The sequence below is a fragment of the Schistocerca serialis genome, chromosome 4 (assembly GCF_023864345.2).
Source record: "Schistocerca serialis cubense isolate TAMUIC-IGC-003099 chromosome 4, iqSchSeri2.2, whole genome shotgun sequence".
NCBI classification, from domain to species: domain Eukaryota; kingdom Metazoa; phylum Arthropoda; class Insecta; order Orthoptera; family Acrididae; genus Schistocerca; species Schistocerca serialis.
Window position 1 is genome coordinate 896,877,030 of NC_064641.1, and position 19,510 is coordinate 896,896,539.

At 45.5% G+C, this 19,510-nt stretch overlaps 1 protein-coding gene across 3 annotated transcripts in view; it reads left to right on the top strand.

The window, feature by feature from the left end:
- LOC126473569 (diphosphoinositol polyphosphate phosphohydrolase 2) overlaps positions 1-19,510 on the top strand; it is a 175,285-nt gene that overhangs the window by 58,967 nt on the left and 96,808 nt on the right. For 2 of the 3 annotated variants that reach the window (XM_050100704.1, XM_050100705.1), the window contains exon 3: positions 11,000-11,154. In XM_050100704.1, the coding sequence (XP_049956661.1) occupies positions 11,000-11,154 (155 nt within the window). Of the gene's footprint in view, positions 1-10,999; positions 11,156-19,510 lie in introns of all 3 variants that reach the window. The other variant, XM_050100706.1, reaches the window with a different exon arrangement.

Sequence of the window (19,510 nt, forward strand, 5' to 3'; positions counted from 1 at the left end):
GCATAACGTTGCAAAGCGATCTTATGAACGCAACGAGCACGCAACTTCGGTATTAGGGAATGCGAATGGTCAAATTCGGTGTTCTGAGGGAAGGCTAGGAAAGTGTAGCTCACCTATTAAGTACACTGCTTACAGCACTCCACTGCGACCCATCCTGAGGTATTGCTCGAGTACCCAATCAAGTCTGATTAGAGCATGACATCGCAGAAGCTCAGATGTAAGCCACTACATTCGTTGGCAGTAGATTCGATCAATATGCGAGTACTCGGATATGGTTTGTGAACTCAGACGCGAAGGACTCGCCTTCCGGAGGATGGCAGTTCAAATCTGCGTCGCATCATCCAGGTTGAGTATTTCCGTGACTTCCCTAAATTGCTCCATGCAAATTATACGATGGTTCCATTGAAAGGGCGCAGTCGATTTCCTTTCCCTATCCAGGAAACATATAGAGATTCTGCTCCGTTTCTAGTGCGTCGATGTTGATTTGAGGTTAAAGCCTAATCTTCCTTGCTTCGTTCCCTCCCTCCTGCAGATCGGAATCCTAGGAAAATTTAGGGAACTGGCATTTGCGGCTGACGGCAAAAAGATTGTGTAGTGTAAGACTTCGCACACAACAGTAAGGTCAGGTGGGCTCCGAAGTGGCGCGGCAATTGTTGTCGAAGGAAAGCTAAACAGGAGTAGAAATGGTTAGCGAACAAGATAACACAATTAGCAGAAGATTCACTTAACATGAATTCCTCCAAGTGAATGAAGACTAGTTACAAATACTGCTCCAAGAAAGTGTCCGGCTGTCACGAGGCCAAGTGCGAGACCCCGGCCACGACGTTTGGAACGCGGATTTACTTCAAACTTCGTACACTCGTAGTACTCCATTAGGACAACAAAATGTGTAAGCAATAGCGGGTACTTCTCAAGCGTTATTGAGAAAATCACAAGATAATTTCGGTCGTCAAATATATACCTGTGCGTGGCCGTTTTTCGGAGGAATTGGCGGCAGCCGAGTGGGTAGCGTTCAAGCCCCGTAGTTGCTGGATCGCTGGATCGAGTCCCGGTCGTCAGTTTTTTTATTTACATTTACATTACAATTGATACAATGGGAAAAAACGTGTAATCGGATGAACTTTTATTAAATTTATAATGCTATTTGGCAGTCTACTAATTTTTATTATCACAAATAATATAATATTCACAACTATCGACTTGTAAACGGCAAAAACGCATAAAGTGATACTGAAAATGTATGCTTGTCCGTCTCTTCAAAATTGTTGGTATTTAATCGAAAAAGAACGGGCAATTGCTTCTCGTGAAGACGCTATTAATTTACACTCGATACTGCATGATCAATTATCAGCGCCGATATTTGAGGAAATGCTGCGTTTTGCATGGTTTGATCCAAAATTATCGGCTCAAAGAGAGGTTTTTGAAAATGTTAACGAGGTTTGTTTTTCCGCGGAAAACTTCAAAAGACCTTGCGTATGCGGAAGCAGCATTTATTCAGTGCAGCTGGTGCCGTTTAACTTTGTTTTCCATGTGTTTACGAAAAATACCATCCTGCCATTGTACTCGTAACGTTGAAAGCGACGATTAATTGTACATATTTCGAAAGCCGTCTATGCCGGTCAAAACTTGGAGGTAACAAGTAGTTTCGGGCTCCTTCCAGGTATAAGGGATTTATCATTCATTTTCAGTATTACTTTATGCGTTTTTGTCGTTTACAAGTCGATAGTTATGAATATTATATTATTTGTGATAATAAAAATTAGTAGACTGCCAAATAGCATTGTAAATTTAATAAAAGTTCATCCGATTACACGTTTTTTCCCATTGTATCAATTGTAATATAAATAGTAAAGAAAATAACTGTTACAAATAAAAAAAACGGGACTCGAGCCAGCGATCCAGCGATTACGGGTCTTGAACACTAACCACTCGACTGCCGCCGTTTCCTGTTAAAAACGGCCTCGCACATGTATATTTTTGACGACCGAAATTATCTTGAGATTTTCTCAATAACGCTTGAGAAGTACGGGCTACTGCTTACACATTTTGTTGTCCTAATGGAGTATTAAGAGTGTACGAAGTTTGAAGTAAATCCGCGTTCCAAAAGTCGTGGCCTCCCCTTGTAAGAGCGAACGACGGTGTCGTAGTGAAGTGAAACTCTGCTGTGTGGCCGCCAACGGCCAGCCTATATTGCAGTGGCAGAGGGCGCTCGTATAGTCCATAGCCGCTGGAGGCATGGCGCAGCAGGCGCGCACCATTGGGTCAGCGAGATTGCTATCGGCGTCAGATAGAAACTTGCAATTCCATTGCTATGACATCCATGCAGTGGTATCGATATGGGATACCACAGATTCCACTGCTGCCAACGTACATTACGCGTAAGTACCCTGAAGAAAAGTTAGGCTTCATTCGGAGGTACGTAGACTGTTTTCCCCCTCGCTTTGAGCGTGATGAGGCACGAGGTACCTTCTGCCATGCACCGTACGGTGCCTTGCTGAGTATGTATGCAGATGTAGTATCTTTGCCTACTCGGTTAACTGGTTTTGTCTTACTTTCCACTTTTTGAGAGGTAGAGGAAGTGTGTGACGTCACTGAAAAGGACGGTGACAATGTTCGATTCATGCCGAGCTTGTAGTACTACGTTCGCTAGACTGCGACGGACGAGTGTCCCAGCTGCCACTCGCTGTGGATGTAGCGGATAATGCGGCAGGCGACGCGGAACGCCGGAGTGGTGCTGAGGCGAGGTGAGGAGAGGTGAGCGGACGCGGCCACGTGGCGCCGGCGCCGGCTAGCGCTCCCAGGCCGCGCGCTATCGACCAGCGTGCCTGCTCTGCTCCGTTCTGCCGCCGCGTCGCCTGGTCGCCCCCGTCGGTCAATGGTCGAGGTCGCTCCGGGCGGCTGCCGTCTGCCGTGCCGGACTAGCACGCTGCCCGCCGGCGGCTCCGGGAAGCGTCACGAGGCGGCGCTGTTTCTTACACGACACTGTGCTCGCCGTCTTCTGTTCACCATTTCCTCGCCGATACACGCCCTACCCACTTAAAATTCCTACACCTTGTGTCCCCATTCGATATACGGAATGAACTCGAAAATCGACGTAATTTAGGAAGTCCTTCAGGCACTTTTCTGACTCATACGCGGGAACGTCTACTCTCCAGTGGTTTGTTACGTGTTATTACACTACTGGCCATTAAAATTGCTACACCACAAAGATGACGTGCTACAGACGCGAAATTTAACCGACAGGAAGAAGATGGTGTGATATGCAAATGATTAGCTTTCCATAGCATTCACACAAGGTTCGCGCCGGTGGCGACACCTACAACGAGCTGATACGAGGAAAGTTTCCGACCGATTTCTCATACACAGACAGCAGTTGACCGGCTTTGCCTGGTGAAACGTTGTTGTGATGCCTCGTGTAAGGACAAATGCCTACCATCCCGTTTCCGACTTTGATAGAGGTCGGATTGTAGCCTACCGTGATTGCGGTTTATCGTATCGCGACATTGCTGCTTGCGTTGGTCGAGACCCAATGACTGTTAGCAGCACATGGAATCGGTGGGTTCAGGAGGGTAATACGGAACGCCGTGTTGGATCCCAACGGCCTCGTATCACTAGCAGTCGAGATGACACGCATCTTATCCGCATGGCTGTAACGGATCGTGCAGCCACGTCTCGATCGCCGAGTCAACAGATGGGGAGGTTTGCAAGACGACAACCATCTCCACGAACAGTTCGACGACGTTTGCAGCAGCATGGACTATCAGCTCGGAGACCGTGGCCGCGGTTACCTTTGATGCTGCATCACAGACAGGAGCGCCTGCGATGGTGTACTCAACGACGATTCTGGGTGCACGAATGGCAAAACGTCATTTTTTCGGATGAATACAGGTTCTGTTTACAGCATCATTATGGTGGCATAAGTGTTAGGCGACATCGCGGTGAACGCACATTGGAAGCGTGCATTCGTCATCGCCATACTGGCGTATCACCTGGCGTGATGGTATGGGGTGCCATTGGTTACACGTCGCGGTCACCTTTTGTTCGCACCGACGGCATTTTGAACAGTGGACGTTACATTTCAGATGTGTTACGACCCGTGGCTCTACCCTTCATTCGGTCCCTGCCAAACCCTACATTTGAGCAGGATAATATACGACGACATGTTGCAGGTCCTGTACGGGCCTTTCTGGATACAGAAAATGTTCTGCTGCTGCCCTAGCCAGCACATTCTCGAGATCTCTCACCAACTGAAAACGTATGGTCAATGGTGGCCGAGCAACTGGCTCGTCACAATACGCCAGTCACTACTCTTGATGAACTGTGGTATCGTGTTGAAGCTGCATGGGCAGCTGTACCTGTACACGCCATCCAAGCTCTTTTTGACGCAATGCCCAGGCGTATCAAGGCCGTTATTACGGCCAGAGGTGGTTGTTCTGGATACTGACTTTTCAGGATCTATGCATCCAAATGGCGTGAAAATGTAATCACATGTCAGTTCTAGTATGATATACTTGTCCAATGAATACTTGTTTACCATCTGCATTTCGTCTTGGTGTAGCAATTTTAATGGCCAGTAGTGTAATTACAGGCGTCACCAGCAATGAAATCATGGGCGAGGGGGACGGAGGGAGTAAATAGACAAGGTATAGATCACAAGAAGGTTCTAAACGGGAGATTCCCATGAAAGATGTTGAAAGAATGACGATCTGTCTTTAGCAATTACCAAGTAAAAAATTTACATAATATTAACATTGAAATTAATCGACAGTGTTTATTACGTATTAGTCCTAAACAGCCGTAAAAACTATATCAGACTGAGTAATTTTACAAATTAAATTCTGCTCGATTTTTATTGAACATATACACCGAAGCGCCAAAGAAACTGGTACAGGCATGCGTATTCAAATGGAGAAATGTAAAAAGGCAGAATACGGCGCTGCAGTCGGCAGCGCCTATACGTATAAGAGAAGTAGTGTCTGCCGCAGTTTTCAGATCGCTTACTGCTGCCACAATGGCAGGTTATCAAGATTTGTTTGAACGTGGTGTTACAGTCGGCGCACCAACGATGGGGCACAGCATCTCATAGGTCCCCCGGGGGGCTCGCGGGTTCGTACTTGGCTGCCACGGCGCCCCAGCCTTACCAGCATTTTTCCCTTCTGTGCTGCATGTCTGTCCTCTTGCTATTCTTTTTCCCCTCCCTTGGGGAACATGTCTGGGGAATTCTTGGGAATTTTCTGCATTCTCTCGCTGACGTACGAACAGTCTCTTATTTTCGGCTCCCTTTTCCTTTCTTTGTTTCCCTTCTCTCGTTCCTCCGCTTTGGCGTTTGAGGATCCCCTTTCTTCTTCTTCTTCTTCTTCTTCTTCCTCCCCCCTGTGCGCTCCTGAAGGCCGGCCCAGGCGCCTGACACGTAACAGGTGACGGGGTAACGCGTAATTCCGAGCCCCGGGTCGACAGGTAGGGTTCGCACATACCCCCTGGTACAGGCCAAGCCCAGGGAGGGGTGACTGCCTGAGCTGCAACCTTCCCAAATTGCCGATTGGTCCCTGTCAGATGTTCTGGAGGTGTGACCTGAGGTGTGAACAGTCACCTAAGGCGGATGTGCCCCATTGTGAAGGGAGCCCTCAGTTGGAAAGAGCGTGCCATCAGAGATGAATCGTGGGGAATTTTCTCGCTATGAGTCACTCATCTTCCCAATCGACGTCTACAAAACGTAAACGTAATGAGGCTACTGATTCAAAGACTCTTACCACTGCACCACGGTTCCATGTGGTCTCACATACTCAAGACGGTCAGTCCTTTGCCACGGTCAATCCGTTTATTATTCAGAAAGGTGTTGATGCAATTGCTGGCCCTGTGAAATCCTGCTCTCGTTTACAGAATGGCACTTTGCTTTTGGAGACGACTTCTGATTCCCAAACGTAACAACTGCTTGCTGCCTCGCTTCTCCATGGCCACCCTGTTGGTGTCAAGGACCATCACACTTTGAATTCTTCCTGTGGTGTAATTTGCACTAGGCTCCTCGACGGTCTGAGGCCGAAATACATCTTATCTCTCTGATCAGGGTGTCTTTGCCGTCCATTGTGTAATGAAAAACTTAAGATTCTTCCTTAGTGCCCACCCACACTCTTTTCATCACCTTTGATAGAGTGGTGATGCCGTCAAAGATCAAAGCTATCACAGTCTGGCCGAACATTCCGAACCTGATACACTGCTACCAGTGTCATCGGTTCAATCACACTAGAACTTGTTGTTGACACCCAGCCAAATGTATAACCTGTGGCAGGGATGCACATGAGGGCGATTGTCCGCCTCCTCCTGCCCACTGTATCAACTGCAATGGCCGCCGTGCCGCCTCCTCTCGGGATTGTCCCGTATATCTAGATGAGTGGACTGTCAAAGAGGTTCGGGCAAAGGAAAAAGTGCCTTACCCAGTAGCTCGCAAGTTACTGGATAGTTGCAAACCCTGTGTTCTCCCGTCTGGCACGTATAGTTCTGCTCTTGTTACCCCTCGCTCCACGAAGGACATTGCCACACAGACATGCGACCTGAAATTCGGCTCTGAGGTAGTGAAGTCGCCCAGTATCAAGATAGCATCGCCATCCCCCCGTCCCGCTGTGCGTCAAACAGTCAAATCCTCTTAAAAATTCTTTTTAAAATTCAGTCTTGATCGCACCACCTGTGCAGAAGGACATAGGTGACCGGTTTCGGTCATATCACATGACCATCATCAGACCCATGGCATCCTTCGAAGATAGTAGGTGGAGCACTCTTCTCAGCTGTAGTGATGTTAACTGAAAGTTGAGAAGAGTGCTCCACCTACCATCTTCGAAGGATGCCATGGGTCTGATGATGGTCACGCTCCATCAGCAGAAACATCTACGAGTCGTCTTCATGAACAACGAGTACAGCGATCATAAAATAAATGTACTTGTTTCTAGTAAGGCCCGCAGTAGGACAACCGATGAGGAGTAGGAAAACATGCTTATATTTTAGCCGTTGTGTGGCTGCGGTCGGACAAGATAAGCGCCAGCTCAAGACAGAAATCAAATAGATCTTCAGGCCTCTATTGAAAATTGGCAATTACTGAGACTTGGTAAAGATGCGGCAGGTCAGGGAACATTGGGAGTTCATAAAAATACCCCGCAGGTGCGAACAACACAACAAGGAGTGCGAGAGGTGTTAACGGTTACGCTACCCCGAAAAGTCTGCTTTAGCAGAGCTTACCGTACAAAACGGCCAAAGGGTTAAATTCGATCACAATTCAGTCGTGATCCGCACTAACGGCTACTGGGGAAAGTAATTAAAGAAGCCATTGAACTGAAACTCCCAGTAGAGACGTGGCTTACACATCAGCGCGATGTGCGATCCAGCGATCGCGAGGTTGAAATGGCGGAATCGAACGCCCGTCTATGGCGATGCCGTGAGCCGAGTAAGACGGGGCGCGGCGCGTACGTCAGAAAGGTAGGCCTTCGCTAGCTCATCTCAGGAGACCCACTAAGTTTCCACACCTGTTCACTCGTAAATAGGTGTGTACGTAAAATGAGAATTGCATCTTCTACTGTCATACGCTATAATGGAGTCTTGCTGTTATTATTCCTACACTAATCGGAAGTCCATAGGCCTACTTATAATTTCTTACGGTTGTACTGGGGTACAATAAAATTGAAATCATGCCAAAACGATTATCAGTTGCATAAGGCACCACTTTTTGTATGAAATGAGAGCTGTTAAGTAGAAGAGACTAAATGCTAAAAACCAGCCGTTATACACTTTATGTCGAGTATTGATCTTAAATTAAATTTTGTTGTACTTTTAATCAGCAAGACTTCATAATAGCAGATTCCAGTTGGAGCTGCAGTTCTCGTTAGTACGTACACGCCCAGCTGCGAGTTAAGATTTAGAAACGCATTTTGTCTGCTTAGCTGAGCATGCGAGCGAGTTCAGACCTACTTTCGTGACTTACGCGCAGCGGCCAGTCTTTCTCGTGGGCTTCGCATGAGCATCGGTGACGTCGGGCCCGGCTGCTAGAGCATACAAGGGCGTACCAGCAGGCGCTCCTCTTGACAATGGCGAAAGAGTACTTGGTCGAAAGCTTGCATCATTTTAACGACATGACGCGGCTCCCATTTAGGAGTAGCACTCTGTTGATTAGTAGGTGCTATTCTCTTTGATGCTTTGCCGATGACGAGATGGTTGTGGGTGCCCATGGCCTAAGGGGACGCACACTTGCTGCCTTAACTACTACTCTCATCGTAATTCATTAATGATGGCCCTGCTAGTGTCCATTATATTTGTAACCTTTCCCCTTTGTAGATCTCCTGCCTAGAAGGCATTCTTTATTCTGTAGCCTTTCTTCGCCGTTAACCACATTGCCGGGGGTCAGCTACGGGTGGGGTCTCTTTCGGCACGGCGTAGCCCTGGGAGATCACCCGACTGCTTTAACGTACGTACCTATCAGATCTTCTCCGCAAATCATTTTTTCCAGCTCTGGCATAATTATTGCCTTCAGTGCCTCGTTTCTACCATTTCTGCGCCCTTTCCTCATCCGTGCAAATGGAACAAGTTAGTCTGCAAACAAGATGCAGCACATTTTGTCATTTCCGCTGTCGACCAGATACTTTTCAGTAAAAGACCGATTCAGAGGTCAGTGGATGTAATAAATCAAATAAAATGCAATTACTCATGTTTTCTTGTATCTTGCAGCAATTACCTAAATGCGTCTCCATTCCTCGTTGAACAGTCTCGGCGATCAGCGCTAAATTCTTGGTGACGTCTCTCACATGAACTTACAAGACGTTCTGTGGTCCAGTGCGCCGTTTCACGAGATCAGAATGTGACCGCTATCCTTCGTTAAGTCTACTCCCAAGAGTACGTCTTTTTGGAACTCATCTAAGTTTTCTCGAAGCGTATATTTTACAACTGACGGAACCTCGTTTTTGTTGCTGAATATTGAATGTTAGTCTGGCAATGTAGCTGTTAAACGTGGAAGATTAACGTCCATTTTCAATAATAGATACAGGTTATTACAGGGACGCAGAAATAATTATAATTCGTGACTACAGGCCCCTAGTAAAACTCCGTCTCTAAATAATGATACTAAGAACAGAAGAAATAGATCACTCAAAACATTAGTGTCTTCCAATCTATGAAGTTTCAAACGATGAGCTTTAAATTTGGGGAAATCTCAGGAATCCAATACGGCAAATTGTGAGGGGAAATTCGGCAAAATAGCGTTAAATGCGGAACACAATCTTAAGTGAAAACTGCTGAACTTAATCTGAAGGGGAACAAATGAATAAGACGTGAGTACCGACCGTGCCCTTGTGCATAAATTGGCTCTCCGCGATTCACACTCTTGTGGCTGTAGACCTGGTGAACCAGTTGTGGAGCACGGGGTCAAATGTGGTGGTGTAATGCCTGAAAGATTTGACAGACGACACTAAGATTTACTGCAGTTGCTAAAGGCAGGTCTCTGAATAAATGATCTCTGCTGTAGTAAGGCATATTTCCGTTCCGTAGTACTACTTCTTTGCTACGTGAATGATAAAATAGAAATAAAATCGCAGGATACGATCATGACCGTGTTAAACTCTGAATAGTATGTGGTGTATTGTGGTTTATCTGTATTGGATTACTGCTCCTGCAACCGCGACATCGATGCAGTTTCACTCGCCAAATTTTCCTGCTTGCAGATGCATACTGACAACTCAAACAATACGTAGCAATCAACATAGAACTGCAAAACAAAGAAATTAGGTTCTGCATAAAAACCATGAATCCTAGATTTACTTCTACGGGAGATCACTAGCAAGAAAATGCAAACAATGAAGAACGGAAGTACAATAGGTTAATAATAGAGAAATCATTACAAAATCTCACAAAAGTTCTTCCAATCCATATGTGGCATACAGCAAACCATTGCTTAACAGTATTAGTTAAAAACAGTCTTGGTTGCAATTTTATTTTTTTATTTTTCAACGACGCGTTTCGCCTTATTTAGGCATCTTCAGGTTATCTTAATGTGGTATTTCTTAGAAGAATTCTTTAGTCAATGTAACCAAAGGGCATCGTCTAATATATCATGCCTGATATATTAGACGATGCCCTTTGGCTACACTGACTAAAGGATTCTTCTAAGAAATACCAAATTAAGATAACCTGAAGATTCCTAAATAGGGCGAATGCATCGTTGAAAAATAAAAGCTAAAATTGGAACCAAGACTGTTTTTAATCAACAAGAATCACATAAGATCACCTAAGTGCCAAAATCACATTTAAGTCATCTTCACGTCTACCCGCCCCCAAACGGGAAAGGAATGATACGTTTAAAAAACCATGGGTCGAGAGGTAGAGAAATGTCTCGATTTGTAAATTGGTAAGTCCAGGGCCACAGTATGCTGGCCATTCGCTTCCACTTGACAGTAGGGTGTATGAAGAGATTTTCACGAATGTGTGTGTTTAAATGACTTGTACATTTTGCGGCGCCTTCTTTGCAAATGTGTAATGATTTCAGTATGTTTGATGTTATTTGTTTCGTTGTTTAGATGGTAGTGGCCTGTATTCCTAGAGAAGCAGTGGAGCGGGGTTGGCGCTGACTCGATGCCGTAGTTGTCCTTCACGGGACTTACAGTGCTGTACTTTAATGTGTGTACGAAACTGCAGTAATGAGTGTGTGGAATTTATTTGTAGTGAGTTTGAACGCTGGCCCGGCCACCGCCGTCAAGCGACGCATTGTCCGGGACGCTTGACGGCGGAGCCGGGCGAGCGCCTGTAGTGTCGTGCAGGGCTCCCCGAGCGGCCCCAGTGGCGCAGCGGCAGGGCGGGGGCGGAGCGACGACGGCGTGCAGCCTGCCCGCCCTGCGCTGGCCCTGCCGGCTGCTCGGGGAACCCCCCGTGATCAGACGCGGAGACGTCACTGTTGTTGTTGTGGGCGCGTGGACGCAGGCGCAGGTGAGGGGCGCGCGGCTGACTGGTGCGTGTGCTGGGTGCCTGGCAGGTGCTACTGGTGACGTCGTCGCGCCGGCCCGACCACTGGATCATCCCCGGCGGCGGCGTCGAGCCCGACGAGGAGCCCAGCGTGACGGCCATCCGCGAGGTGCGCGAGGAGGCGGGCGTCTGCGGCAAGCTGGGCCGCTGCCTCGGCGTCTTCGAGGTAAGCCGCTGCACCTACTGTATCCGTCCGCCTGAGTGGTAATGTGTGGGCCCGGGCACTATTCCCGGCCGGTTTGGAGGTATTCTCCGCTTACGGATTGGGTTTAGTGCTTTCCTCATTATTTCATCTTTATCACTGGCACGCAAGTCGCCCAATATGGCGTCGGCTGAAAGACTTTCCACTCGGCGGCCGAACTTCCCCAGATGGGTCCTCCCGGCCAACAATGCCACACGATCATTCATTTTTTTTCTCCTGTTCCCCAAATTTTGGGAATGGAGTCCAACGCATCTAGCGGTCGTTACACTGCGGCCTGCGGGTCACCTGCTGTCGGACTCTTAGTATTCGTGCGGCCCGTGGTTCTCAGCCTTGTTTTATAACAGCATCTGTCTAGAGACAAATAGCCTAATCAAAACCATCAACTAATATTAAGACCTTCTTAAGAGTACAGTTTTCCTGCTCAGTGACAGAACGAAAATACCTAGAGACAGTAATACAAGGTGCGTCTGAAAAGTTGGGTGAATGGTTTCAGAAAATAAACGAAACGAGAGTTACAAACAAAATACCTTCACTGGCCTCCAGTGTCCGCAGCTCAAGGACTATTGGCTAGCGTTGCTGCCTCTGGATCACGGGGTCCCGGGTTCAATTTTTGGGAGGGTTGGGGATTTTCTCTGCCTAGGGACAGGATGTTTGTGTGTTATCCTCATCATTTCATCGCAATCATCATTCGTGACAGTGGCTGGATTGGACTGTGTAAAAATTGGGATTTTGTTGAGCGCCCCACAAACCAAAAATCATCAAACTGGCCTCCAGAACAGATACCATTAGCTACAACACACTTCTGGCATAGGTTATAAAGCTGTCGGGTAACGCTTCTCATGGACTCGCTCGACGCATCGTGGTCACATGTTGTCGGATATGTGCAGTGTCTCCGTGCTCAACTTTCTCTCTCAACAAAAGGTGACTTAGTCGTCATTCGCGTTATTCTCCAGATGTGGCGCCAGCAGACTTTGTTCCTCCACCTTAAATTACCCCTGAAACGGCTTCAAATGGTTGAAATGTCTCTGAGCACTATGTGACTTAACTTCCGAGGTCATTAGTCGCTTAGAACTTGTAACTAATTAAACCTAACTAACCTAAGGACATCACACACAATCATTCCCGAGGCAGGATTCGAACCTGCGACCGTAGCGGTCGCTCGGTTCCAGACTGTAGTGCCTAGAACCGCACGACCACTCCGGACGGCCCTCTGAAATGCTTGAGCTCCACTGACAAGGCACGCGATCATGGTACTTAGAGCAACTCCATAAGAAGAGTATCCTGAGTGTTTCCAATAGCTTTAGAGCCAATGTCAGATCGGTTGCTATAGTATAAATTCAGACACGGAAGTGATACCGATTTGTGAATATGCATTACAGACAATCACCTTCAAATACGGCAACTATTTGCAGCAAGGAATATGAAATGAAATCTAGGATGTTGTAATACCACACAGTGACTAGAAGAAAGACACTCAAAACATTAATAAACATTTGTGATTGTGTCCCATATTGGATAATGCATTTAAGTATTTAAAATTACTATTGGTTATGAATTAATCATTCGCTCATAAAGTCAATACAGCAACACTTCATCTGTTTGTTAGTGTCAATTTTGTGGTCGCTAAGGGGGAGGTAGCAGTCTGACACAGGGAACAGGTGAGACAGTTTTCCAAATGGTGCCTGCTTCCAACGATCAGTTCTTGCGGACTGGCACGCAACATAGCACATCTTACTATAGGTAGTTCAAAAGGGACCCAGGATATACTACTTCGTGTAGATTACAAAGTAAGATCAATACGTACGTGTCAGGGAAATGGGGGAAAATCTGGTTTTTGGCCCAACGGATGAAATGGTATCTTTATGGAGAGGCCATGCACCATTACTGGCTTGGCGCAGATAGTAAGTCCTATAAATGTGACAATAACTTACTATTAATTCAAAATTACAGTGAATAACATGTTCAGAAACACAGATGTCCTTTCATTTTTTGTCAAGTTACCTGTTTACTTACCCTTAAGCTCTCAAAATTCGGCAAGGAAACGTGCTAAAACTGTCTGGAAATCAGGGAGTTGTCAGGGAATTTCATTTCAGGAAGCTTGTGACAACCCTGTTGTAGCAGGCCACTCACAGTGTGCGCTATCCCTTGCCCAGTCTGTCGGAAGGGGCATTTATGGGCTGGCCCTCTTCAGTTCTCTTCGTTCTTCAAATCCTTTAAATGGTTGGATACATTGTCACGCATTATAATGTTTTTTTTTTTTTTACTTAAAGTATTAAAATTCTATGCAGTTTATTGTGAAGAAATGTGCATACAAGTAGTGAGGAAGACACTTGGACAAAAAATAGTTTACAGATGACTTAATCAACAATTAAAATTTACTGTAACAACGGTGTTGACCTTCATGGTTTCTTTGATAATTCAAAAAGTAATAAACAGTTTGCACTCACCCAAATTGAATTTTATAGGTATAGGTAGAACATTCAGTAGCACATCAAGCCACACCATATGCAAATTGTTTCTGCAGCAGAAATTCTGGTGATGTTATAGGCCATCGTAAGGAGAGTATCCTCTGAAAATTATGATTCATGTTTTAGACAAGAAGTTACTGGGGATACCACTTTGTAAGTATGCAGACTGATAAAATTAGCTTTGGATGGAATTACAATGAAATCCAGACCATTTTAGCTGCTTACAGTTGATGATAAATATCAACAGGGACAGGTGGAAACGTGTGCCCTGACTGGAACTCGAACCTGGGATCGCCTGCTTACCTTGCAAATGCTCTATCCGGCTGAGCCAATGAGGACACAGAGGATAGGTCGACTGCAGGGACTTATCTGTGGCACACTCCCAGTGAGACCCACGTTTCCAACTTACTCCACACACTACATTTGTAGTGTCCCTGCCCTCTATACTCATTACTCGTGGCAGTCAATCTACCGAATCCCCGTAAGAGTTTGAGCAATGTGAGTGCATTCGCACTGAAGATGATCCTTGGCCGATAAGCCTCTTGTGTATATAATTACCTTCGAGATTTTAACCGTGCTTTAATATAACATAGTATGACTTCTGTGAACTAAAACTACTCGTGTGAATACAGCAGTCCTTACTCTTGCTCCTTCTTAACTTAAATTTGTTTTTTTCAGCCACCTTTTTGCATTCCTTGCGCCCCCCCCCCCTGGTGGAGCATTCTACTCCGTTAAAAAAAATCTGTGCATGGCTTCATTTTTCAAACCCTAGGTAACTTTTTATTTGCCAGCCTGTCAATTAAAAGTAATAAAAACTGACTGCACTGTTCTTCCAAAAAAGTTGGTCTTTGGCTATATTTTCCAAATTTTTAAACTGAATGACTCATTAATATTTTGAATGAATTCACCCCACGCACCTTTTCATTTCTTTAAAAATTAAATCGCATTTGCACTACTTGCTATAGATTTTTTAGAAATGAAATAGGTTCTCCTTTTTTCATCAAATTACTGGATGTGTGGTTACAGTTGCTAGCGTTTCCCAGTAAATTGTTTCCGTGAAAGCATGCCATTTTCATTCTATAAGAAGAGTTGAGCGTTCCTACATCTATACAAAATTCGTTACCTCCGAAATAGCACTAAAAAATTACAGATGTAGTCTGCACATTTAATAAGACGACACATTTCAAGCAACTAGTAGTTCTGAGGCGAACAAAGGAAGTACTGAGCTATGCCCGAGAAGTATGAGAAATTCGTAGTGCCGTTCTGAGATACTCAACAATGAGGAATACATGTTAAAGTAAAATTTTGTCCAAAAACAAACAAGGTGTGGAATACTGGTACGTCGCACTCGCACCAGCGTATACATTCCTCTAAAACTCTACAACCAACAAAGATTGTGTTAATTTCTTGTCATGTGCAAAGCTGAAGCAACGAAAATTTTTTGGAAACCGCATTTTCAAATCGAGATAACTGTTTAGTGCCAGGGCATCAGCATTACTAAGCGCTTAAAACGGTCATCCGCCGCCGTTTCATACAGTTACTGACTGAACTTGAAAATTGAAGTTGCTCTAATAATCTACTGATTAAAAGGTGAGGTGTAATCCTTCGTTAAAAGGTCAACACAATAAGACAAGTATGAAAGTTAGAAAGTGAATGGCGCTGGCAGCGAAACTCAAGCCGCGCAAGTTATCCAGAGTATATTCATCCAGTATTTGCAAATGAGAGCACTTAGCAACATCCAACAAACTTTACACACAATTCAAACCTTTAGTCTCTCTCTCTCTCTCTCTCTCTCTCTCTCTCTCACACACACACACTCACACACACACACACACACACACACACACACACACACACACACACACACACACACATACAAAAATAATGAAAGGAAATAGTTATTGCTGAATTCATTTTTCGCACTTTGCGCAGTAAAACGTAGATCTTTGGCATGATGTTCTAATTACTTCTTCACTGCCCTATTTGCAATACATTATGCAGACACTATCTACGTAGACAGCTTGATCAGAAATGGCCTGAAAAGCTTGTTTGCAGGGTAGGGTTTGCTGAGAAATAATTGTTAAGGAAAAAAACTCGATGCGTTTGAGTTAATTGCGCTGCTTGAGCTGATTAGCATTGAAGGGAGCCAATTACACCGTTGCGTGCGCAAATTCGAGTGAACTGACAGGTATAACTAGCCTCGGTTATCATAGCGCACGAGACTGCCCAGTCTTTGGCTACGGTTCGGTCCTTGCTCCCATCCAATGTCCAGTTGATGTATAGCTCTCATGTTGGATTTCAGCAGACAAAAGTACACTTTTGGCGACACAGTCTCTGGCGGGCCGTTTCAATTAGCACGCGCAGTGGCCTGATTGGCGATGCCCAATGTCTGTGTTGACGGGTCCAGGCGAGGCGTAAATCTTTGTGTCGCGCAGTTATGAAGCCCATACCAATGACGTTTCGTTGAATGGTTCGCACACCGACACTTGTTGGTGGCCCAGCAAACAATTTGAGTAAGGATTGCAGTTCTATCACGTTGAACGATTCTCTTCAGTCGTCGTTGGTCCCGTTCGTGTTGGAGCTTTTTGCGGCCCCAGCGATGTCGGATATTTGTTTCTGCCAGATTCCTGATATTCAGGGTACAGTTGTGAAAAGGTCGTACGGGGAAACCGCACTTCATCGCTGCCTGGGAGATGTCCCATCGCTCGTTCGCCGACTGTAACATCACGTCCAAAATCACTTAAATCTTCGTTTCTGTATTTGAATATGCATGCTGTTACCAGTTTCTTTGGCGCTTCCGTGTATAAATTCGAATTTCTGTAAAGTTTCTCGCTTCCACGCTTAGTGTCAGATATATAATACATTACCTCAGTTGTGCAGGGCTCAGACGTGCGAAACTATTTTAATACATGGGCGTTTGCCTCTTTAAAGAATCGTCTCTTCGGGGGTTTACTGGCTTTTTCTCTGGACAGAAGTCTCGGCTGACCGCCGCACCGCGTCCGGCCTACAACGCAGTGACTTGGTGTGTGTGTCCAGATCCGCTGTCTGAGCGAGCTCATCTTCGCACGGGCAATTTTCTTGTCCAAATAGACTACTCGTTCTGGGTGCGCGTCACATGTCACTGTTAATCAACCGCAAACCGTATCACGTGTGGGTCGGTGACGTCAGTGACCAGTTGATCCTGGCGAGTGAAGAGTTCTAAAATCGTGAGTTCGCCGAAGAGAGGGCACATTCAGAAACGACGGCCGCTAGCGTCGCCCACTGAGGTGGATTTAAGCGACCGTGCTCACTCCAGATTTTGTGCCCTCCTAATGTTTATTTTGTTTGCTCCGTAATTCGTGACACATTGCTAAGGTTGCACGAGGACTTCTTTTTTAAGACTGGTCCTCCACAGGAGAGAACAAATACAGTCGACCCTCGATAATTCGGCGTTAGAGGAACCTAACAAAAGGTTCTAATAATTGATAGAGTTAGACACAAGTTAAATTTGATTCATTTCTTCATGTTAGCAACGAAATTACGTTTTTCCTTAAAGTTTTTGAGCCACCCATCCCTAGCGGCGAACCCTTGAATTCTAAGACTAACAGCGAATGACAGCCTTTTTGAAGCATGTAACCTCCCTACGATCTTACGCTTGACAAAGGCATTTCAGTAAGATTTTTCCAAGAGCCAAGAACCCATCTCGCCGGTTCCGCATTCTCTCCGACCTTGAGCAATCTCAACCTTTCTGCTTCGGGGTTGTCGACAACCTGGATGAGGGAACCCCGAAACTTTATCGCTACATCCCTTCTTTTGTATTCTGTGAGAGTGACACTGCTTTGAAGTTCAAAAAATCAAAAGGCTCTGAGGTTCAAAATGGCTCTGAGGACTCTGAGACTTAGCTTCTGAGGTCCTCAGTCCCCTAGAACTTAGAACTAGTTAAACCTAACTAACCTAAGGACATCACAAACATCCATGCCCGAGGCATGATTCGAACCTGCGACCGTAGCAGCAGCGCGGTTCCGGACTGTAGCGCCTAGAACCGCTCGGCCACCCCAGCCGGCTGCTTTGAAGTAATTTCTATTACTGATTTAGGTAGTTTAGAAAGTTGACCATTGTTGAGAAAACAAATGTCGCGGAAATTCGAATGACGAAACATTTATCTGAAGAATTTTCGCAACGATTTGTATTTCCGAGTGTTAGCCACTTACTTCGAATTAGGGTGTATACAGGGTGGTCTGTAATGACAATAGCTTCGATTTTTTCGATTGTACCAAAACAAGCAGAATATCATCGATTTATCGAGGTTCAGCATAGCAAGAATCGGCGGTACTAGAGCACAAAAAGATTTTTTTTTTCAGTATCTGGACAAAACACAAATAAGAACATCAACCCATAGTACGAGGGTTGAATGAAAAGTAATGTCTCCACCTTCGTTAATTGGGTTTGGTTGGGAGTATTTTTAAATCAAACGCAGAAATAATCCTTAGAATGTGATTTTTAATTGCCAATATTCACTTTTCCACACAATCACCAACCAATTGGATGAATTTCTGCCAACAATCAACAAGTTTTCTGAACCCGTCACGCAAAAAGTCGACACTGTTTCCGCAACCACTGTCTCACAGTTCTCTCAACATCTTCATCAGAAGCATAATGATGTCCACGCAGATCGTCTTTCAGTATCTGCAACAGGTGGAAGTCGGACGGTGCTAAAGCTGGACTGTATGGAGTATGCCGTACGGTGGTGTGACTCAGTCTCTGAAGTTCTGCTGTGGTGACGCGTGAAGTGTGGGGTTTGGCATTGTCATGCTGCAGGAAAACATTTCCTTTTTACTTTCGGACCCTTGTTAGCCGTCGTTTCAAAGTTTGCAGCGTTGTGATGTAACGCACTAAATTTATTGTTGTTCCACGATCAAGGAAATCAACGTGGATAACACCATCTGCGTCCCAGAACACTGTGGCCATGGTTTTTCCAGTTGATGACTGCGTCTTGAATTTCTTTTTCTGGGGCGAGTTTTTGTGTCGATATTCCATAGGCTGACGTTCCGTCTCCAGGTCGTAATGGTGTACCCACGTTTCGCCTCCTGTTACAATTGAATGGAGAAAGGGGCGTCACCTTCATTCTCGTAACGCGATAGTTCTTAGCAAATTTATAGTCTGTGCGCCTTCATTTCAGGAGTCAGCATCAGGGGTACCCATCGTGCAGAGATCTTCCGATAGCCAAGCAAAGCAGTAATGTGACCCACACATTCTTGAGAAATGCCGATCGTGCTTGCAGTTTCTCTGAGTGATACGACGATCGTCCTGACTCAATCTGTAAACATTTTGCTTGTGAAACTCGGTGGTTGCTGTCATAGGACGGCCAAGTCTTTGTCACGTAGGTCAGATGTTCCCGCCTTAACATCTTGAAACATCTTTAAACTTACTCGCCCAACGTCGCGCAGTACTCACATCAACACAGTCACCATAAACTGCTTTCATCTCCTTTGGGGTGACACCTTCTGCTGTCAAGAATTCAATGACTGCACTTTGCTTAAATAGCATTGACCGACCGTCTGCGGAGGGTTCATACCTTACACTGTAACTACACAACCGTTCCTGCCAACTGGAGGTGTAGAGAAGAGGTTACGGAACAAGCGAGTACCTGCCGCATACCAATGCTGCGAACTGTTGAAGAGTTACGAAGGTGGAGGCATACTTTTCAGTCAACCCTCGTATTAAAGTTAAAATTGTTTCAAAAATGGAAAGTTCTGTTGGAGGAAAACGCAGTATTGCTTAAATGACGGAGAAAGAGAAACCAACGCTACAGTCGTTGATGTACGACAGTGTGTTTCTCGTTGTCCTTATACTGCATTGACAATAACCTGGT